At 39.5% G+C, this 24,347-nt stretch overlaps 1 protein-coding gene across 1 annotated transcript in view; it reads right to left on the bottom strand.

Annotated features, from left to right (window-relative positions):
• Positions 1 to 24,347, bottom strand: part of NUP93 (nucleoporin 93) — a 99,806-nt gene that overhangs the window by 26,257 nt on the left and 49,202 nt on the right. The window contains exons 4-5 of the mRNA XM_006214528.3: positions 12,898 to 12,960; positions 7,416 to 7,544 (exon numbers count right to left, since the gene is read on the bottom strand). Of these exons, the coding sequence (XP_006214590.1) occupies positions 7,416 to 7,544; positions 12,898 to 12,960 (192 nt within the window). The remainder of the gene's footprint in view (positions 1 to 7,415; positions 7,545 to 12,897; positions 12,961 to 24,347) is intronic.

Genomic DNA, 24,347 nt, shown 5'->3' with positions numbered 1-24,347 from the left:
GTGTACATACACATTCCTGAGCAGAGGAACCAGCAAATGTTCACTGGAATTTTAAACCCAGAGGCTGCTAGAGGGCTGGGAAAGTAGACGCCAGTATGCCATGTGGGAATAACATTCCACACTCCTCTGATTTTCTCTGTACTGGGGCCTGATTGGACCAACATGGGGATGACAGGAGCAGGGAATCAGAGACCAGAAAAGACAGAGAAGATGGGAGGGCAGGGCCAGAGAGGACAAGGGGCTCACCCAGGAGCCTGGAGATGATGTGGAGAAACAGCAGCCTCTGGGAGCACAGACATGAGAAACATCTTCTCAGTATAGGTGGTGTTTCCGAAACAGCCATTGCAAGAGAGCATTCCAGGACAAGCAGGATGTGGATGGAGAGTGGCAGGAGGGAACTACAAGCTTTTATTAAGCAACTACTTTTTTACATAGCCAATCCAGGGATGAATAAATTCTCTTTTCCCAGGGAGAGCATATTCTAGGTAGGGAAAAAGGAATGTAATTAACACTCACTTCTAGCAAAACAAGTACGAAGAAAATATGACAATACTACAGAAAGAAGAGAGTTTTAAATTTCCAAGTGGTATTTTGGCTTTATTTAAGCAAAACAGAACCAAAGTGATTAATATACAATAGGTGGCTATAAAATCTATATATAGAAGACCAGTACTACTAAGAGAAAAACACCAACTAGGGGCAGAAGACCCAGGTTCTCAATGCAGTCCAAATGTGTGACTTTGGGTAATGACACACACCTAAGTTCTCTGGAGCATCGTTCTTCATGGATAAAATGAGAAGTATATACTCGGGCCATTTATACAATGAAATCTATCACAGCCACTAAAAAATGACAGATGCCTATATGTACTAACCTAGAAAAAGCTCCAAAAAAGTTAAAACTAATCAAAACAATGCTAAGTTGTAGCATCTAGTAAATAAAATGGTGCCATTTATGGAATAAATTGATAATGAATTGATCAGATGGACATATATGTATAAATGTGCACATAAACACCTGAGAGGGAATTGGGGGGGTAGAATGTCAGAGGGTATGTTTGGGTTGGGGGTGCAGGAGACTGACTGATTTTTCACAAATGTGCCTGTATATCTGTTCCATCAGAATACTGCGCAATCAGAAGGTATTTATGTCTGATATTTCATGGTGTTAAAATGAAGGGCCTATTGAGTTGGGGTCTTTAAACTTCTTTTTAAAAGAGCAGTAAAACACTTTCTATACTTGAAATTCTACTCAAACTCCAATATGTGAAACAAGACCACCCCCTTATGAAACTACTAGGGGGCCATAAAATACAGCTTGGAATCATCTAGTTTGAGGTTTTTCAAATTCAAACTCTTGTCGGTCTGTATTTTTACTGTATTCCATCGAATCTAATACACCATCTATTGTTAGACATCATATTATTTATGTACCACTAGGAACGAAAAATGCTGACAAACTATGACACACCACTGAATATGAGACATATCTTGATTTCAGAGATGTTAAAATGTAGAAAAGATGTGTAACTGGGAACTGTGAAATACAGTATTATTAAGTCAGTTATCAAAATGAGACACTACATTCAACACACACCGTTCACACACCACATTATCTGTAATGATTAAGCTACAACTTAGCTTCTTTGTTGAGCCTGTTGCTTGCTAGACTCAATCATTCTCCAGACAATACATTAAAACACCATCCACTGACTATGTCTAATACCAATATAGCAACTACACTACACTGAGGTTAGATAAAAATTTATTTTTATATACTGTTTTAAAAGTTGGCAAAGAATGAAAACACATGCTCAACCTATGTGTATCTTTGAATCTAAAGTGTGTCTTCTGTGGAAGGCATATAGTTAGATCTTGTGTTTTTTTCTTTTTTATAACCAATTGGACAACCTCTGCCTTTTGATTGGATTGTTTTATTAATTCACATATGTTATTGATATACTTGGATTTAGGTCTGCCATCATGCTTTTTTGTTCTATATGTCTCATTACTAATTTGTTCCTCTTTTCCTCCTTTACTAAGTTCTATTAAGTGGATATTTTCTAGAGTAATACTTTAATTTCTGTAATAATTCCTGTATTTATTTTCTTAGTAGTTGCTTTAAGGTCTAAAAAAGTATGGCATACTAAATTAAATGACAGAAGCTGCTATAGAAAATAAAATAATCCTCCAAAATACTTTTTACTCACCAAAAAAAAAAAAAAGTTGGCTAAGATATACCAAGAATTTCTAACACTGCTCAAACCCCACACATTGTCATGGAATTAACGAAGACTGGGGGTGTTCCTCCCCACAGATCAGATGCAAGGATGAGGGTATGGGGGTTCTTAGCCAGGAGGCTCTTTCTTGCTTCAAAGCACACAATTTTTATTCAGATCACAACTTGGTAAGTTGGTAACAATCTTTCAATTCCTACCTTTCTTCAGTATCCTAAGAAAATTAATTTCCAAACTGAATTTATGCTACTGAAGCATCATTTCCCTTATTAAAACTTGCCAGGAACAGGTATTACTAATATGTTGTTGCTCTTCTGTTATTGGAAGGCTTGGGGGAAAATGTTTCAGAAAATGTTTCATATCCTAGTTCATTTTTGCTCAAAAAAAAAAAAAAGCCTCAAGCCTCTATTTATATTTAATTATCCAAATTTGGACATTTTTCTTCAAATGTAAGGTCAGCTCAAAATGATTGGAAGCCTCATTCCTAACTAATGCCTCTTAGGATTTCAATAACCTTATTCCTGACAATAAAGTGTTCAGAAAAGAGAAGCTTAGATGGCAAGTCATACTTTAAATTATTTCTTCTATTTATTCCCTTAGATTTTTTTTCATTCCTAGTGACACCTTATAAATCAAGGAACACTTTTAAAAAGGGACAGATCCATATTAAAATGACAAGGGAAAAAAATCCCTCAATAATGTGTAGCTTACCAAGTCCAAACCACTGCTATAAACGTTGCTAGGATGTGCTAAGCATTCACTTCATGCCGGCACTGTGCCAGGCACCTTATACACACTCTACCTTCCTTCCAAAGGTTCTTCAACTGAGGATTTTTATAATGAGGTTCCTGGGAAGAAGCCTGGGAACTCAGGCCTGCTGAATTCCAAAGACTGTTTCGGGCTTCACACTCTGTGCTTTCCTACAAAGAGGGTAGAGAAAGTGCCTGCCCAAGTGGAGATAGTATCTCCTTTCCATCATTTTGAAGAAAATTACATGGAAAAAGCCTGTTAAAATACATGGTTCTTCCATACATCCACCAGAATGGTTGAATTGAAAAAGAAAAAATACCAAGTGTGGTAAAGATATGGAAGAAGCAGAATTCTAATAGTCCTGGTTGCAGGGGACAGTGACACACCATTCTGGAAAAGCTTTTGGCAGCATCTGCTAAAGCTAAACACATGTGTACCCTCTGCCCCAGCAACTGCACTCTCAGCTGTACCCAACAGAGGTGCAAACATACGTTCACCAAACGACAGGCACAAGAATGTCCTGAATAGCACTATTTATAAAAGCTAAGAACTGGAAACTACCCAAATGTCCATCAACACCACAATGGATAAACAGATTATAGTCACACTATTCGGCCATGAAAATGAATGGCCTTCAGCTATGTGTAACAGCATACACAATGTCAAGCAAAAGAAGCCAGAAATAAGAATACATGCTGTATGAATCCTTTTACATAGAGTTTAATAGTAGGTAAAATTAATCTATGATGTTAGAAGTCAGGACAGTATTCGTCCTGGTGGTGGTGGTAAGAGGTAGCGAATGAAAAGGTACACAAAGGGGGTTGCTGGGGTGCCAGTAATGTTGTTTCTTCATCTGGATGTGTCTCACTTTTGGTAATTCATTGAGCTGTATACTTATGATGTGTGTACTTTTCTGTATATATGTTACACTTCAGGAAAAAAGTTTAAGATAGCAACAAACAACAAAACTTACAAGGTTCCAGAAAATAGCAATTCCCTGGATAATCTGAAGATAGAATATCTGCATCATTTGTCAGCTTTCCCTGCAAAGCCATCCACTCTCCCAGGTGTCACAACAGAGAACGGTAAAAGTATCGATAACTCCCTTTCAAGAGGACTCGAGGTCAAGGAAGAAGAGTCTACTAAATAGACTAGTCTATTTTTAAAGAGAAGAGCAATCAAAAAAGATTATCTCATTAGCAGCTTATAATTACTTCCAAGTCCCAATACAGACCACAACCTATTAACACAATTTTAAAAAATGAAGTAGAACCATGAGCTGTTCTACTTATCTGCCCAGACTAACAAGAAGTTGAGAAAGAAACCTTAGGTTGGCCAAGGGTTTTATACATTAGCTCTTCTTTCCCAAAGACTCTGCTCTGAGTCTTTGATGTCTTTGAGTCTAAGAAATGTGGAAGAGGCTCCTTAATGAGTAATTTCCTAAGAAAATGACTTTAGCATCTATTTATTTGGGGGCTAATTTAATACAAAAACTGAGTTTTAAATCAGGAGCAAATCTGTAGATACAGGATGTGTGAAGTTATCCTGCAGGCATGACACACTGACAAGCTACCACCTTTAACCCAGACTTCACTAGAACGGTGGTCCAGAAGCCAACAGTATGGGTCTCACCAGCATATTACACACCTCTGAGCCTCAGTTGTCCTATCTCTCATAAGAAAAGAATACTAGTGGGAGAAAGATTTATCAGGAAGCACTGGTAATATTACTTGAAATGTCTAACACTATAATTTTTGTGACACTGTAATTTTTAACTTGTACCTCCAAATTATCTGAAACTACTTATTTTAAAACAATAGTAAGGGATCGTCATTATGGGCCGGATGCATATCACTAATCTCCCCAATAATCCCATTTCACCAGTGAAGACACTGAATGTCTGCAGGATTATATAATTTGGACGAGGTATCAGAACTAGTCAGTGGTGAAGCCAGGATTTGAATCCCAAGGCCATTCTCTCCCCAACACCAGCATGGTAAATGTGTGGCAAGTCACAGCTCCCACTGGCACAAGGGCAGACATCACTAATTAAGTGAGACACTCTTTCCTGCTGATCCAAAGATGCAGCCTCAAAATCCCTCTCAGAAAAGATCTCCAGAATACATAAGTGAAAAAAAGCATGATACAGAACAGAGTACAGAGTAATCTAACTTTTGTGTAAGAGGGAGAGGAGGTAAGAATATATCACCTTGTAGTCATATAAAGAAACACTGCAAATGTATACAAGAAAGTAGTAATAATGATTACCTCAGGGGAGGGAATGGGCTTTGTGAGACAGGGCACTTTAGTTCTTGAGTCACATAAATGCACTGCCTTAAAAAAGATTAGATTTTAAAGAAGAGAAAATCCTCGACTTTGCACCATCACCAATCAATGAACACTGGCAGTTAAAATAAACCCTATTTAACACACCCACTCTAGAATAACACTGTTTTAACATATCCTTAATACTTGGGTTAGCACTAAGTTAACTAAAGCCAAATGATTTATTCAACAAATATTTCTGGAGCATCTAATAAGTTCCAGGCACTCATTTAGGCACTGGAGATATGAGTAAACAAAACAAACAAAAATCCTTACCTTTGTGGAGTTTACAATCTACTGTGAGAAACAGACAATAAGCAACATAAAGACATAAAACATATACGATGGTTTAAAGTGAAGAAGTGCTAAAAAAGGAAAAAACACAGCAAGAAAAGGGTATACAGGAAGTGCTGAATGGAGAGAGGTTGGTTTGGATTTCAGATATCAAGGCCTTGGAAGGCCTCACTGAGATGGCCCTGGGTAATATGTGAAGAAAGTGAAGGAGACAGCCATGCAGTTATCTGGGGGAAAACCCTTCCAGGCAGAAGCAACAGGAAGCCCTGAGGACCTGAGGCAGGAGCAAGCCCACCAGGTTTGTTCAGGGAGCCTGAAAAGAGCTTGTTGGCTGGAGCAGCAAGAGCAATGGGAAGAGTAGGATAATGTGAGCTTGGAGAGGCAACAAGACCAGGTCAGGCAGGGACTTAGCAGTCATGGTGAATAACACTGTGGCTTTCACTTCAAGTGAGACGGGTGTCACTGGAGCAGAGGAGTGACACAATCTAGCCTGTGTTTTAATAGTGTCACTCTGGCCGTGGTGAAGACCGCTGAGAAAACCGTGCAAGGACAAAAGCAGGGAGACCAGTGCAGTCAACAACCTCTAAGATGGCCCCCAACAATCCCCACCTCCTGGGATCTAGCCCTCGTTTGATCCTCTCCTCTTGAGTATAGGCTGGATTTGGTGTTTTACTTCGATCAAACAGAGGTGACAGGATATTACTTTCAAGATTAAGTCATGGAAAGACTGTGGTTTCTGTTTTGGGGGTTCTTTAGGCTCTTCCTTGGATTCCTCACTCTTTTTCCAAGGGAAGCAAGTTGTCATGCTGCGAGCAGCATAAGAGAGACCACATGACAAGGAACTGCCGTCCCTAACCAAACGCCAGAGAGAAACCGAGGCTCGCCAAAAGGCACGTGAGTGAGCTTGGGAGTGGATCTGCACCAAGCTGAGCCTTAAGATGCGTGTACCCTCAGCCAGCACCTTGACTGAGCCTCAAGAGACCCTGAGCCAGGAATATGCAGCTAAGCTAAATGCTTGTTTTCAGCCACTATGGTTTGGAGTAATTGGTTACACAGCGATAGATAACTGAACCAAGCAGTGAGAAGGTTAGTTCAATAATCTGAACAAGAGATGTGGTGGTTTGGACCAGGGTGCTAGCAGTGGAGGTGGTAAGAAGTGGTTGGATTTTGGATATATTTTGAAGAGTAGGGTTAAGTGGATTTGCAGCATGTGAGAGAGACTAGGTGGGAGAAGGAGAGTACAAAAATGTATCTGAGGTGTTTGATGTGAGCAAGTGAAAAACTGGAAATGCCCTTTAGAAAGATGATAAACTCTGAGAAAAGAAGGCTGATGTGTGGAGAGTTGGGGGCAGTTGCTACCATGACTCAATTCCAACATGTTTAGCTTAATGTCTGAGACATCTGAGTAGAGACAAGAAGGCCACTGGGTAAATGAGTCTGGGGGCAGTTTGGGGCTGTGATGTAAATTTGAGTCTTCAGTAGATAGATGGTATTTACCACCACAAGCCCAGATGAGATCAATAGGGTAGTGACTGAGAGAGAAACAACAACAGGTCAAGGTCTGAGCTCTGGAACACTCAAACATCTAGAGGTCAAGGAGTTTGAAAAAAATTCAGCAAGACAGGCTGAGCAGAAGCAGTCAGACATGTTGGAGGAAATACAGGCAAACGTGGGCATGAGGAAGCTAATGAAGAAAGGGCTTCAAGGGGGAGACAGTGATCACTGTGCCAAGACTGCCAGCAATCGAGTAGATGAGCATTCTTTGACTTCACGTTTTTAATTGTGATTTATCTTTTGGACTCAACCTACCTCGCTTTCTTGAGTAAAGTCAAGGGCATCTTCTCCGGATGCCAGTAGTGTGTGGAGAATCCGCTGTTTCACTTGCTCCCACTCGACCAGCATTGACTCTCGATGGTACTCCTCAGCCATGCCAAAGGTCTGTTGGAGAGGAGCAGAGAGATGACTCAAACTTCAACAGAAATTCAAAGCCCCCAGATCTACCATCTTTCAGTAAGTAGAGCAGAAGAATCTATTTTAAAAATTATCATTGAAGAATTTTCTGACAACTGTTTGCAACATACCCTACTTCACTGAGTCTAACGTATTCAAATTTTTTTAAATTTTGGTAAAATGCACATAACAAAAAATTTACGATTTTAAAGTATAAAGTTCAGTGATACTAAGTACACGTTGTGCAGTCATCACCACCATCCATCTCCAGACCTCTTTCCATTGCGCAAAACTGAAATTCTGCACCTATTAAACAATAACTCTCCATTCCCTCCTTCTCCACTATTCTACATTTGCCTCTATGATTCTGACCACTTCTAGGTACCTCATGTAAGTGCAACCATATAGTGTTTGTCTTTTTGTGAGTGGTTTATTTCATTTAACATAAAGTCCTCAAGGTTCATTCATGTTGTAGTATATGCAGAATTTCCTTCCTTTTAAAAGCTGTACCACTGGAAGTATATACCACATTTTGTTTATTCATTCATCTATCCATGGACACTTGAGTATGCTGCTGTAAACATGGGTATACAAATATCTCTTCAAGTTCCTGCTTTCAACTTTTAGTGGTATATATCCAGAAATGGAATTGCTGGATCACATGGTCATCTTATGTTCAATTTACTGAGCAACTGCACACTGTTTCCAAAGAAGCTGTACCATTTTTCATTCCCACCAACAGTGAACAAAGGTTCCAATTTCTCTACATCCTCTCCAATACGTACTAGTTCCTATTTTTTTTTTATTGTAGCCTGCTAATGGGTGTGAGGTAATAACTCATGGTTTTGATTTGCATTTCTCTAATAAGTAGTGATGCTGAACATTTTCATGTGCTTATTAAGACAAAAATCTCCTTAAAACCTTTGAAATTAGGCTATATATTACAACTGATAGCATGTCAAATTTTTAAACTAAAGTACTCTTTCTTTGTAGTATATAAAATGACAATGGTTTGTAAAACACAACTATTTTAAGATTTAATAAGCATCTAAGACAAGACAAAAAACAAAAGATTTTCCCAGTGTCCTTATATATATATATATATATTTTTTTTAAACAGTAACATTTTCATAGGAGGCAGCAAATCAGTAAAAGAAAACACAGAGCCTCTTCTGTGATGAGGTTTCCTACCAGTTTACTCAAAGTCACTACTGAAGTACCTGGCAAACCTCAGTCCTGTCTACTGGTGACACTGTAGGGTTGTTGCCAAAACAAAGGCACTCAGAAGGAAAGAAAAAAGAAGGTAAACAAAGAAAGAAGGAAGGGAGGGAGGGAGGAAAGAAGGAAAAAAGACCACCCACCCCCAAAATCCTCTAGGGAGGAGTTTAAAGCAACTTAAAGAGACATACTGAATCATGACCATTCTTAGTGTATTATTCTTTAAGAGGCAGACCAGGTTTCCCATCAGCTAAAGTCTATTTTTTGAAAAGCCACTTCATTTACAATCAGATTGGCATCTAATTAGGTATCATCAAGGGAATGAGTATTAGTAATGCTTGCTTTATTTCTGGCAATGCTGATAATTTATACTGATAATATCCATATACATGAGCTCTGGGAAACTATCAGAAAAATCATATACTCTTCCTACAAATGGGATCTTTTGAGTATGGACCAGTAAGTATTAAAATGTGAAAAAAAAAAAACCCAAAACAGACCCCCACAAAAAATGATTAGGAAGAAAGTTGGCACATTTTGCAAATTTGATTTGGTCCATCTATCAATGGATCTCTTTTCTAATATGTACTCTGAAGACAAAAGAAGAAATGATAATCAAAACCTTTAAAACCAGTCTTTCACCTGGTTTTCTTTTCACTGAGAGTCAGGCAGAATGGACCATCCTAGTTAGCTTAGATTGAAAAAATGTACCTATTATACAATGGAATATTACTCAGTGATTAAAAAAGAATAAAATAATGCCATTTGCAGCAACATGGATGGATCTAGAGATTATCATTCTAAGTGAAGTAAGCCAAAAAGAAAAAGAAAAATACCATATGATATCACTCATATGTGGAATCTTATAGAAAGAAAAGAAAAGAAAAGAAAAGAAAAGAAAAAAAGAAAGAAAGAAAGGAAGGAAGGAAGGAAGGAAGGAAGGAAGAAAGAAAGAAAGAAAGAAAGGAAGGAAGGAAGGAAGGAAGGAAGGAGAAAAAAAGAGGACACTAATGAATTCATCTACAAAACAGAAACAGACTCGCAGACATAGTAAACAATCTTATGGTTATTGGAGGAAATGAGGTTGGAAGGGATAAATTTGGGAGTCTGAGATTTGCAAAGGTTAACCACCATACATAAAAATAGATAAAAAACAAATTTCTTCTGTATAGCACAGGGAACTATATTCAATATCTTGCAATAATCTTTAATGAAAAAGAATATTGAAATAAGGAGTAGAGGAGGGCTGGCATACCATACTGCTTTCCACACTTGCAACAGGAAGTGAGGCACTGACTAAGCTGTGGCACTGAACCAAGACACCATAGTTCAACAAGAATTTTTCTTAAGGACAAGTCCTCTCGCTGAAAAAGAATGGCAGAGCAGTAAAGGCAACTGGAGAAAACACAATCTATCTCAGAGACACTGTTGATGAGGATGGTCGGGGCAGACTTACAGCATCACATAAGGGTCAGCCCGACAACAGTGGGTATTAACCATCCTGTTAATCAGGCTGCTCACCTGTGTGCCAAGAACTCCTGCATTGAGAACACAAGAAGTATTCCGAAAACTGGCAGCTTTCTGGGCTCAAATCCTCATATTTATCTGAGAAGTATGCCAGGCTACTCATTTAGAAACAGCCCCACAACCTCAATAAACAGCACTGTCGTTCCAATCATCATGAGTGTGATAAGGAGCTTCAAATAAAAATAAATGGCCCAATATTAAAATTCTCTTCCCTTGACCATGCCACCCTTAGCTTATCTTAATTACATTAGAAATAATGGAACAGCCAATTTATGGGCTAATCAAGGATGATCAGCCACCCAACTGCCCTATTCCAGCCTATTCCCTTTAGACCCACATCTGAACCACTGGATTAGGTGTAAAGAAGAATGTCATCTAGAGGAGCTAATGAGAGAGAATCAACAGAGCTACTTAACCAAGAACTAAGAGAAGGGGAGGTCAGTGTGGGGTCTGAGGGGAGGTGACAGACAGGAGGAATAAAAGGGACAAGAAGGAAAGAAACCCAAAGGGAGAGAAAAGGGATACACCTGGAAGGGTGTGCAGAGGTCTGAAAAAAAAAAAAAAAGGAAAGACAAACCACAGAAAATGACAAAGCAGTGGAGAAACTATACTAAATCCTAATCTTTCAAGTTATGTGGGGAAATATATCTCTTCAAACACAGTTAAGAAAGGAAGGCAGGAAGAGAACTGGGCAATTAAACTAAGAACAGGTGGGGAGCACTCAAACCCCATTTTCATAAAGGGAAGAGGGCAATATGCTTTGACTTCACACCCGCTTATTACTGAGCTGTCGCTGGCTTTTAGAAACTCTACATATGTTCTGATAATGTTGTTCTGTTTTTGCTGGGATGCACCAAATGGGAAAAGATAGGACACATTTGTGGTTTTGTAGCTTGTTTTCTTGGCATTTCAGCAGGACATTGGCAAGTTATTCAAACATGAAATTATCACCAAAATGCCAGGAAGCTGCTCACCTTTTGTTTGAAAATGATTCTTGCTGAGCGGCAGCCTCCTGGTGCCCAGACAGGTGAAAGGTACCCCCCCCCAGGCCGGCTCCCGACACCGGAACATCTCCCTCACAAACACATATGCACACATTTTGCACTGTGGTATGTCACTTAAATGTTTTGGCTGGCTGCACATTTAGTCTCAGTATGGCACAACGTTCAGAGACTGCCAATTTCAGAAACACATTCCGCAGGGTAAATGGATTAATAAGGCTCGGTGGCATTCGACAATCCTAATTTAATTTCACTGGTCCTTTACAGCAGAAGAATCAATGTTGCTGAGTAATTCACTCCAAGCGTGAACAACAACAACAAAAAAAACCTTTAAAAAAATTTTCAAATCTGAATCAAGCGAATTTCTCTATTTCTAGAAGTAAGTACTATTGCCAAAAATATAATTAATTAAATTCTAGGGAATTTTACTCTGATAATTAAACATACTAGTTATTTAAATAGTGTCTCTGAAACATTTTCTTATAAATTAGAGCTGGTAAGCTCCCCTGCTGTCCTGTCTCACTCACATCGGCCCTACTGAGACATTTTCACCTGTATGGAATATTTTAATAAAGCATACTGAGAAACAGCATATTTTAAAACTTTCTTATTTTTTTTGTTTTGCAGGGGAAAGGTAATTAGGCTTATTTATTTATTTATTTATTTATATTTTTAATGGAGGTACCCGGGATTGAACCCAAGACCTCGTGCATGCTAGGCATGCACTCTACCACTGAGCTATACCCATCCCCTCTTATTTTTTGAACTACATAAATTAGACATACATATATTTCACTTGATATCAGGGTTATATAAGTAAACAGCAAAACAGAGGTCCCTTCACCCCTACTCGCCCTTGTAGAGACAGCTACTGCTTCCAGACTAGCGTAAACCCTCCAGCCTCCTTCCTGGGAAAAGCTGCATTTTTAGAATCAACTCCACATGATCACTAACCTTCTTCCTCCCTCTCCAAAAGACCCAGGGGCCTGAAAAATCTCTTATTCCATAATGAAATGTTTTGAAAAGGTTTTAATCCTTGTCAGAAACAAATGGAGATAACTCATGTTAGGAAGGTAAACAATCTTAGAGCATCCTGAGGGAATGTTTGTTGCAAAATAAAGCTGCACCTACAATGGCTGTTCTGGCTTATTTACTATCCTTTCAAGCTGTTTTTTGTTTGCTTTAAAGAGCTTGGAGAAATTGTTAATATAAAAGGTGGCATAGAAAGTAAATAAAAGAAATTGAGGAAAATTATCAATGATCATAATTGCTTTTCTGAACTGCTGATTAAGTAGAAACCAAAATACCCCTTAAATTATAACAATGAAACCAAAGAATTATCTGGTCCTTCCATTTTAAGATTAATTTAGTAATTAACTGATCAGCCTCATGTTTCAGATGCAGTCACTCTTAAGTACACAAAGAGTTATAAGCACGGTATTTTCCTCAAAAATGGCTCCTGCAGAACTCCCTCTGGTGAACTAAGTAGGAGAGTTAGACCTGGGACACGGACTCCAGCTCCCAGAAGCTGCACGCCCCGGTATACACTGCTGTCCTCACAATAGTACACATCCACATTTGGGTTCATTTCTTACCCTCTTCCGGGACTCTTCAATGGCAGACAGCAGGGCATTATCCTTTTCATTCTTGAGGAAGCCCTAGGAAAACAGGGAGAAAGGACAGAGCTTAGGTTAAAATTAACCTTCAAATAATCAAAAGTACACTGTAGGGGAAAAAAAAATAACCTTAAAGATACTGCTAACCTGCCCACCTTCACTCTCACAAAACTCTCTCAACTTAAAAACATCAAAAAAAGATGGTTTTTACAGATGTTTCACAGTTTCTTTCAGCACATGATGACTGTTAGAAGCCAAAGTCCCCATGAAGCAGTATTGTGGAGTCCACTGTCCTGTAAACACGTAAAATGTGAGCAGTCAAGACTGTCATTTACAATTTCTAAATGGCCCATATTACAGGCACAACTTTGGATCTGCAGCCAGTCACAGTGCCTCTAACTGTTCCTCAATCTGTATTTCTCTGCTGCTTTGTTAAATCTTCAGTTTCTTCCTAACATTGAGGAAGTCAGCAGCCATCCCCTTGTCTGGGTGTTTTTACTTGTCAATGGCTGGAATACCTGGAAAAATCATTTATTCACACATTTCTTCTGGGGTTTTGCCATGTATACTCCCTATTTCAGGCCTGATGACATCCACTGCTTATATAATATAGGTGGGGTGAAGAGCAGACAGCCCATAAGTCTGGTTTAATACGCAAGAGGGCTATATGCCTGCAAAATGCAACTTCACAATAACACAATGACAGACCGAGTTTTACATAGTGGTGCCTACATTTACTATTTGCACAAGTGACTTGATTTTAGATAAGTCACTCAAACTCCCTAAAATCTTAGTTCACTCATATGTGATAATGTAATTAAGTGCTTAACCCAAGGTTCCACACATACAGCTCTATTATTAGGATTGATTACATTTAGATCTGTTGGTGACATTAAAGAGATGCCCAGGGTGACGTCCATGTCACTATTCACTGTCGTTGTTGCTGGAGCTGAGATCTTGGGGAGGAGGGGAAGGGACTGCTGCAGACAGAGTGGACTTCTATGCCAATGCCTTGCCCTTCACACAAGGGTGAAGCTTTTTTATCCACAGCCTGGGGTATGGGGGCCAAGTAGGAACAAGAAAGCTGATCCATCAACTAGTATGTAGAAATCGAAGTCCTAGTTATAACATGAAAGAATTCGAGTCAGCCTGTATGTAGATCCACCTAAGCTATGGAGTGCATGGTACCTGTGTGTCAAGCATACTATGGTTGTATTTACACATGTCCAAAATGACCTGTTTTTTCAGAATCATGTGTTTGCTCTTTTTGTTTTAGGAACTCTTCGGGGGACTATAATACAAAGTAGAATTAAGGTAAAGCTTTTAAAGTGATATGCTAAATTTAAAAACATTATTTGACAATTTTTTTGAAAACTTACTGTCGTGGTTAACTTATTAATTTACTTAATAAGTAAATTAATTTACTAATTAATTAACAAAATATTACTATATCTCCACAGATTCCTCAGATCTCTTAGGTACTTGCCCATGATTCTCCACATCTATCGTCACACCCCAACCCAGGCAGTGCACTGGGATGGACAGGAACAATAGCCAGCAGCTCAGGAAACATAGGCTCCTCCAGGGCAGTCCCTGAGGCAGCTTGAGAACACAACATGGAGACTGCTCCAAATATCTATACTGATAATGCTGCTGGGGTCGGGGGCAGTGGGGGAGGCATCAGCCTCAATGAACCAGAGCACATAAAGCTAGGACCCCGTGTAATTCATTCTTAAGGGGGCAGCTTGTCACCATGTACCTGTTTCTGGCCATTGTAGGGGAGCCAGACAAGAATGACGGGAAGGATTTTAATGGACTCTGTTCATATCCTTCACAGCAAATGATTACATCAAGTCAACAAACCTTTATTATGATTTCCCTTTCCTGAGTGGGTCTTCAATGGCTAAAGCTAAAGGCTTTAGTGTCACAGTTTATAAACAAAGCTATAGAACTATTATCCTCAATTGCTGGTCCTGAACAAACGGTAGGCATAGACTGTGCTTTGTTGTACCTTTTCTTTGCTGCTGCTGGTCTAAACAAGCCACTTTTGAGGTGGGAGCAGTGGTGACAATCACTGCCTGACAAGGCCTGGTCTCATTTTTTTTCTTTTTGGTTGGTATCGGGGGGGGGGGGGCGTGTCAAGTGCCCACCCCCTCTCTGAGCTTCCTCTGCTCTTCCCACTCAGTGACCAGTCTAACTCATTCTTTTAACTGTATCCACATGTGTATATAACCCACATACCCATACATATGACTAAAACACAAAGGCAAACCAATAATCAGACATATCTGTTTAAAAGCAACATAATATTCTGTAAGAAGTAAAATTCCAAAATTTCTAAGAAATGAAATTTCTAGTAGTGGTTAAGAAAGAACAAGAAGAAAAAAAAATACTGCTCTGGGGACAGATAACTCTCTTCTTTATAAATGCACATTCCAACAATCTCACTTAAGAAATTAAATAAAGCAGTTGCACATGAGAATCAAATTTTAGACATCATCTACATGTGAACAAAGACCATGAGCCACTGTGCAACCTCAAAAACTGGGCTTTCTCTGTAGCACAAACTGAGCCCACAAAATAGACTTTGAACTTTAATTTTTCACCCTTTATTCCTTCCTAAAATGAAATACTAAAATAGGTTACATATCGTATTTTATTTTTAAAAACATATTAGTGACCTATCTTTTGAAAAGAATCTTAAAAAAAAAATTTTTTTTATACAGTCAAAATAGTGCTGGGATCTGTGTGCCATCTAGTGGCAGCCAGTTCTTGTAAAGTAACAAGTTGAGCAAGAAAATACCTGCCTCAGCCCAAGTTTCCCATAGATCTCTTCCTCAACTTCCCTTTTCCATATGTGTGTTTCCTTTCCTTTCAACTCCTCTTGTGAGGCACCTCTTAGGCCCCTCATCCCAGAGATAAAGTTTTATAGCTTATCAGAAAATGGGTTTTCTATAGAGGTGAGTTGAGGGGTGAACAGTGTACTAGGTGATGCCTTTCCTCATCGGGTGGGGCTCTCTCCCACACTGAAGACCCCTGGTCACAGAGAAGGCCCAACCGCTCACTTCCTCCTTGGAGATGACAGCCAGTCTAACTGTGACCCTCAGAGCTCCTCATCAACTAATAGCTCCTCTTCTTGCCAACAAGAGCCTTTTAACTGCTCACAGTCTCCCACCCAGCCCTTCTATTGCTGGCCTACTCAATAAAGAACATTCCATAAAAACATCTGCAGGCCTGCTAAGTAAGATAACTACTCCTGACTTCCTATGTGTATAATGCTCCTCACTGCCAGAGTCCTGGAAACAGACTCTCTTCTAACTGGCTCCTTGAATGGGTTTTGGTTTCAAACTTTCTGTAATGTAACAGCTCCCATTCAGGATTCAATTAAGGACCAGACACTGCTCTGAGCAATTCAAAGACATTATTGCTAATCTTTTAACAATATTAAAGAACAGACATGGTCACTCAACTCCCCATCGCCCCCCTAATCCCATCTTATAGGTAAGAAACAGATTTCAGCATTTAACTAATTTGACAAGGGTTCTCGACCCGAAACAGGCAGAGGCAGAATTCAAACACAGCTCTAACTCTTAATTAAGAGAATAACCATTTCTGAAATACTTAAGGAACAGTAAATTTCTAAATTTAGAAAATAAAGACAAGTTTCCTTTTTCTCTAGAAGGATGGCGTCCAGGAGGTGAGCAAAATATTCTTAAATTTGTTTCCCTTATCAGTTATTAGTTCCCCTTTGCAGATGATGAAGCTGAAGGCTCAGAGAATACTAATTCTTCTACCAGTACTAGTAAGAGCTAACACTTACATGGATACGGTGATTACTTTGTGCTAGGTGTGTGTTAACACACATCTGGTTCTGGCTCACTTTTAACGCAGTGCTAAACTGTCTCCCAATACTACTTAGCTGGATCATCCTTTAAAGTATATTCTTAACATAGGTTTAAACATTGAAAGGGCTGTGTAAGATGGTTTCCAGAGCTTCTACCAACTCTAAAATGTGTGGTTCCATATTAAGATCACTTGGTTCATAAGTTAACAAAGATCAACTTAGAATCCAAATTTTCTAACCCCCTTTTTACCTTTTCCACTCTACCATGCTCTCCCTCATAAGTCACAGCAAGTCAATCAAGATGGGATAAACAGCTATTTTATGCTTGCATATTTATTCCTTTCCTCCCCCACCTCACATAGTTAGGCAAGGAATGAAACAATAAATGTCAAGTTTTGAGTGTTCCTTAAGAATGGAGTTTTTCAAAATGAGGGTCAGAACCCATAACTGGGTCATGAAATCAACCAGCATTTTTTTTTCATTTCTCAGTCATTTTTTTTTCATTTTTAAAAATTGAAGTACAGTTGATTTACAATGTTTCAGGTGTACAACCAAGTGGTTCAGTTACACACATATATAAATCTATTATTTATCATATTCTTTTCATTATAGGTTATTATAAGATATTCGGTATAATTCCCTGTGCTATAAAGTAGGCTCTTGTTGGTTAACCAGTATTTTTTTAAACAAAATAAAATACAACAAAGATATATGGTATGGGTAAATACTGTTTTGTGAAACTTTGTTTTCAGTTATATATACTTACTTGTATGTATGAAGTGGGTCATGGTATAAAATATATTTCTTACTATGGATCACAGACAAAAAAGCTGGAGAAATAATTGCTCTAGATTGTCAGCTCCATAGCATTCCAAAATATTTTATTTATTGCTATGGAACAATAAACAATGTACATCTGCACAAGCAATATCTCCAGCCACATGTTCCATCTTTAACAGAGGACGCAGGCTGCCCTGCAATATATACTGGCTGAGAACACCCAGAATGTAATTGCAAGGTAAGATGATTCTCCTATCAAACGTGTGGTCACATCATGGGGACCTGGCAGCCAAACTGGCTTTCAAATGGCTCAGGTTAAGGAAGATAAGCATGAAAAACTGCCTTATTTTGATCACCAAGTAGACTCTGGGTTTCAGAATACAAGAGACTGCAGAAGAAGCGAGTGGGCAAAAGGATGTTTGTTTTTATCAAATGGTTAAATTCTCTTAGCTTATTTGCTTTCCAAAAGTGAAAACTTCAAGAAATAAGGGTCTCTGTGAGAAAAATTTCAGTAGTCACTTCAGCTCGCAAAGTACAATGGCACAAAAAGAGCTTGCATTGATTCTTTCAGAGTTCTTTGCTTTTCTCCAACAACAAATAAGTGATACGTTGAATAGTTACGTGAACGGTTTGAACTGAAGAACACACAGATTTCCTGACCATTAAAAAAACAAAACAAAAAACATAAAATAATTAGTCTAAGTTGACCACACAGAACAAAAGCCATATTTTACAAAAGCCTCAAAACACAAAGACCATTCTAGGTCTCTTCCCTTCAGCAGACTGACCAGCAACCCACCCTGTCAAAATTTACAGTGAGGCAGCCACAGCAAGCCCGACTTTCTACCAGAAGCTATTTGACATGAGACAAAAACACATGGTGAGAGCTATAAAAAATCTTGTACCAGCTTTTGTTTAATATGAGCAATATATACAAATTAATAGGAAGTCAGTAACTAACATTCCAATTAAAAATAATATTAACAAGTAAGCAGTGACTGTAGATAATGGTCACTGTGGTTGAAAAAAACACTGCCAAGACACAAGCAACAGCTAGGAAAGCAATGAAGAAGGAAAGAAAACTGAGCAGAGCCAAAAATAAATTTAAAAATTAGAAGAATCAGGAGAGTCTGCTCCAAGATGAAGCAAGAATTTCCATAAGTGCAGCAAGCATTCCTTAGGACTTTAGACAGTGAAATGGAGAATTGTCTGACTTCTGTCAGGTCAGGAATGCGAGCTATACCCATTATTTTGCTTCAACTCATTCTAACTAAAATATCCATAACCTCCCTCTCCCAAAACTTCTTCCCAATTTCTGAATGAATGATCTCTTCTGAAACCTTCTCTTGGGTGAAATTTTCACAAAGGTGAAACTGCTACTTAAGGAGAAAGTGAGGAAGGACAAAGCAAGATATTGTTTTCAGATGAGCACAACAGAAATCCTGCTGGCACTCGAGCTGAGCCGCTGGGCTTATCAGATGCTGCGACATGCTTTTCATTAGTTCCCTTTGTGGTGCCTACAGAGAACGCCTCAAGGAATTTTTCAGGTGCAAAGAGATGTTCATTACTGATAAAGCCCAAAAGATGAACACAGACATTTTTAAATTTGGACAATTTTCAAAATTTGGGGAACTTTCATATGGTTTTATATCATGGTTAGTTATTTTATTAGATCACTATCAATGTATTAAATTAATAATACATAAATGTCAGTTTAAAAGGCCCACAAGAGATTCAATCTCCTTTTGTAAGAAATAGAGACTAAACAGCAAATCCAAGCTTTATTTTCCAACTCAAATATTTAGAGTGAGTTCCAATGCTACTTTTCTACAAAATTTTTATACTTTAAATTGTTTGTTCACAGATTGCATTAAATGTATTTTTTCAGATTGCATTAAATTAAAAAATATATGTATCTTCAAAAAATTCCTTCAGAAAGCAGTGCTAAGCTGGCAGATCTGACATGGACAATTTTAATACATATTTAATGCTACTGTATTAAAGCCTAGCCACCCTCATTCAGCAGGTGGCAGGAGACCCTGCGAGAGTAGCTTGGGGTTTGTTCCACCATTTGCCAGCTCAGCCTTTCCATCCGCCACCAGGCAGCTCTGGAGCCACAGGTGGTAGACCTTGGTGCTATAACATGCCACTGATGTGTGGGGACCAGGCCATCTGTCATTGCTAGTCGGCAGGGTCCCATTTTGTACATGGTCTGTGCTACTGGGCTAAACAAAAGGTCACATAATTAATTATGTGATGGATTTGGGTCTATTAAGGCAAAATGAATCAGTGCTCCCATAATTCAAATTGGTTTACAAGATGGTCTACAAATTCTCACAGGTTGAACAGAACTCAATGTGTCAAAGAGGTTTTAAACACAGGAATACACAGCTCTGAGCAGTACTTCCTCCCAGACCCACCTAGGGCCTTCTCAGTAGCATTCTGACTCAAGTTTACTGGCATGCCCTGTCTCTTAGAGGCATGCCAATATAGTCATGATACAATTCCACCTCACTTGCGCACTCTGGGAAAGCCACAGGCCTTCGAGAGAGCCACTCATATAACAGCCATCTAACAGCCTTTGTGGACCCCTCCCTATTATCCTCCCCACCCCACAAAAGAACAAGAAGAAGAAGGGAGAGGGGGAAGGGGAGAGGGTGAGGGAGAGGGAAGAAGGAGGGGAGTTGAGGGAGGAAAAGGAACAAGGACCTCAGGGCTACAGCTTCAAGAATTAGCCTTCCCATCTCAGAAGAGAAGGAGGAGGGAGGAGGAGAAAGGGAGGAAGAGGAGGAAATAACTATCACATAATGAACACCCAACTTCCAAGATTTTCAGCACTGGGTAAAGAAAGAATATAAGAAGCATTCACCTTGATCCAGAAGGGAAAGTCACCTTTGAGAATGGGGACATGTCCCTCCTGTGGGGCAGTAGTGAGGAGTGCAAGGATGTGTAGCACACCTCCCTGGCCAATACACTGTAGGTACATAACTACTAGATGCTTCTTCCTAGTTCTTCACCATGGAATCAAACTGGGGCTGCCTAAGCACATCTGGTTGCTACACTTGGAAAGTAAGGCCAAGGTTAAGGTCTGCATCCCTGCGAGGGCCATTTAGGTCTCTGGTGCTACTGCTGCAAAGCCAGTTCAGTTCTGTCCCTTTTAGGGGGCCCAGGGCATCCCTATTATCTATCTCTGGCCATCCAGAAAAGGAAAGCAATCTGTTCAGCTCAGTAATTGGGAGACTCCATGCAGAAGGGGAGCAGTAGTAAGGGTACAATGTAAGAGTTAAATAAAAAAATGATGGCCATTTAGTCAACTAGTAGGGAAAAAGAATGTTTTTTAGCAGATTTCTCCCTCCTCCCAAATCTTGCAGAGACCTGCAGTAACCTTTCAGGGTTGTGTAAGCAACATTTCCCTGCTGGTCACAAGAAGTCTGGGGAGAGGATGTGACTAGCTCACTACTGGTACCTCATCACTTCCAGAAAACAAGCCAGAGCCTGCACCCTAGTGATGCAGCAGGATGTGCCACGCTGCAGTAGGTGGACCTCTGCTGGCATCCTCTCTACTCCTGGGAGGGGGGTAGAGGAGCAGGAACACTAGAAGCCAAGAGAGGGAGGGAGGGAGGGCAGCCAGCCAACTGCTCTCAGACTGCTGAGGTGGCCCCAGGGGAGAAAGCAAGGACAGAAACTCTGAGCATCTTACCTCCCTCCCTACACCCCACCCTGCCCCCCTTGCCCCACCCTGCTAGAGCTAACCTTTGGGGACACAAGAACAAGGAGGATTCTAAAGAGAAAACTTTTTAATCTAGCTCTGCAAATGGAATAAACAGTGCCGAAGTACATCTGGCTTCAAAAAAACAAACAGCGGAAGAACCCTCTCCTCACCTAAAGGTGTAAACAAATCTAAAAAATATTCCTCCCAAAGCCACTTTCAGGTGATGGAAAGATAAGATAAGGAGGATACATTAGCGGCTGATGAAAATGTTTTAATATGTCTTTGGGGAAGTGATTTCCATCTTGGTGATGGATCAGTCCACGTTTAAAGAACTTTGGGTACTAAAACCGCACTGCAGTATAAAATGAGAATGCATCAATAATGGCCTTTATCATGGCCAAAGTACCCTCCCTCTGCCCCCTAAACCTACTCTAAAATAACTTATTAAAAGAATCCTGTATTATAAAAAAAAAACCGAACTAGTGTCTTTTTTCCTTCGGAAAGAGGAAACAAAAGCAAGATTTGGGGGCCATGAGAAGGACAGACAGTAGAGGGTGTACCTCCGAGACAGTCGGGTGTGCTAGGCTGGTTTCAATAGTGTTCAGGATTAAGCCCAAATTCTACTTATCAAGCATAAGGAACCAGTTAGTCAAGATAATGTTTGGGAATCACGTGTCACATTAATTCCCTGCTGGTACACGGTGTCAGTCATTTACACTGCAGTTGAAAATCACAGCTCCTCCCGCTATGCAGCACTGCTTATGCTGATGGGACTGGAGCACTGATCATCATGGCTGTCACAGGAAAGGGAGCTCTAGTTTTGCTGCAGTTTCTTCTTATTTAGAAATTCTTCTTCAAAAATTTATCTGTCTGGGTACCACTAAAACAAACAAAGAGACTTTCTCTTTTGTAACTTCCTATTGTCTTAAATGGAATTTGTCATGGTACCCCTTTGCTAATAGTACTTGGGATTTCACACTCTCTCTAAAATCTTAAGTTTGGAAACGTTTTGACTTTACCTTGTCAGAGCTAAGGGAATACTGCAGGATGCACCACTCACCATTGTCACCATGGGTACAGAAAACATGAAACACTGCTTAAAATGTAAATTTTAGCTAAAATGTAAATTTAATAGAAATTGGCTAAAATGGCAAATACAAGCAACAGGAGGAGAGAGGGCAAGACCATTTTCAAATACAAATTGCCTGAAACTGACAGGGAGCTAAAACCTTTTATCCAGCCCACCCATAGTAGGAGGAGAGGGGGCAACCCTGCACTATGGGACCCCCTCACACCTAGAGATAAAGGAGTGATTTGCTGGGAGGACATAATGCCTGAACCCATCCCAGAAGACAAGCACTTCGCCCTTCATGCGGAGCCAACACAGTGGACCTGAAAGCTCTACTTGCAGGTTATATCCTGTTTTAAATGTTTGTTTATAAATGCGTATCATCTACGAAGAGCCAGGAGGACTCTAAGCACAGCTCAATAAGTCATTTCCAATAAGACTGAAAAGGAACATCTCTATGAGTAGGTTGCTAAAACAAAGACAGACTTTGCTACAAGCTCAATCCCTTAGATCCATCATCAACCAGTAAGCCCACAAAGAAAGAGTCAAATGCAGGCAGAGGCACAGCACGCACTGGGAGTCAGATGGCCTGGATGTAGGCAAAATCAACTGCTTTCCAGATGTCTGACCTTGAGAAAGTTGTCTAATGACAATAAATCTTGCTTTACTTAACTGTAAGATGAGCTGATTGCACTATATAAACTTTAAGGCCAGCTCCAGAAATTCTAACTCCACGAAAGGTGCGAACAGGTAAGAAATCAGCATTGTCACTACCACTCTGACTACAGTTCACTTCTACAATAACCTATACCTTAAAACCACAGAAGAAATACAATGAACTTTGTTTTTGAAGGTAGCCAACATATATTTAGTATATAAAATAACCAAAGCCCAGAAAGAGCTAGAATGAAAACCGGAATCAAAGATAAATAACATATTTTCATAGAAATGCTAGTTTCACCTTGCCATAAAGGAGAGGCATACTGTCCTGTTTTCTGAAAATTCATCCTACATTGAAAGGAGTAAGTTTTCACATTAGGAAAAGAAGAAAGCACAAAGCAAGGATATTTAGAAGTATTAATATAAAATATCTATTTAAATTTTTACTAAAAGCAACAAATTGGAAGCTATCTGGATATAAGTGTTAATTAAGTCTGTATTTCAGGAAAAGCTCAAAATTTTTATCTTCTAACAGAATAAAAAGTTAACTGTACATTGGCAAGGCAGTGCTACCAGAGGAGTCTTCAAACTCAATTGAAGGAAATGACTCGTGCGGTCCACCTCTTATCACAGTGTTCCTGGTGACGCCATTTTACTCCTTCCTCACTGCCATCTTAGTGCCACGAATGATTCCTAGCGGGCTGGCCGACATGCTTGCTTATCTACATTATGGCACTGCCAGAGCATTCAAAGGTTTGATATGAATACATTTTTTTTGTAGCAAAAAGAACCATGACTCTTTCCTACCAGCCAGGCTATAATGTCCAGATTGAAGAGACTTAGGAATCCCCCACAAGTACCAGAAAGCAGAGCCCCTTCCTAGTAGCCAAACTTGAGTAGACCATGGTGGAGGCAAAGAAAATGGGAAGCAACTGAGTCTCTACCATATCCCCAGAGTACCTGGTACACAATAACATAAAGCCATAGAGAGAAATTTAAGACCACAATCTCCAAACAAGTTTTACTTTAAAAATTCCAAAGGAAGGTTTGTGACATCTTTTATGTCATCTAACCAAACATTTTATGCAGGCAAAGATGCAGTTAAAATGGAATTCTAATTTGCTGCCCTAAAACTCTTTCAAAGTGTAAACCTTATAAAAAACCAAAGGAAAAGAATCCCTTTGCATTCTACTATATAATAAACAATATATTAACTGTCCCTCTCAAGATTAACAAAATTATATCGAGATCTAGGGTCTTATGCCACGAGCATAAGATTAACGCAAGATCTACACAATCTTTGTGGAATTCTAAATAGGGCTCAAGGACAACTGAGACTTCCTATTTCAATGAAAACACGAATG

This window comes from Vicugna pacos, chromosome 9 (assembly GCF_048564905.1).
Source record: "Vicugna pacos chromosome 9, VicPac4, whole genome shotgun sequence".
Lineage (NCBI taxonomy): Eukaryota > Metazoa > Chordata > Mammalia > Artiodactyla > Camelidae > Vicugna > Vicugna pacos.
Note: the sequence above shows the minus strand (reverse complement) of the source record. Positions and strands in the feature narration are given on the sequence as shown.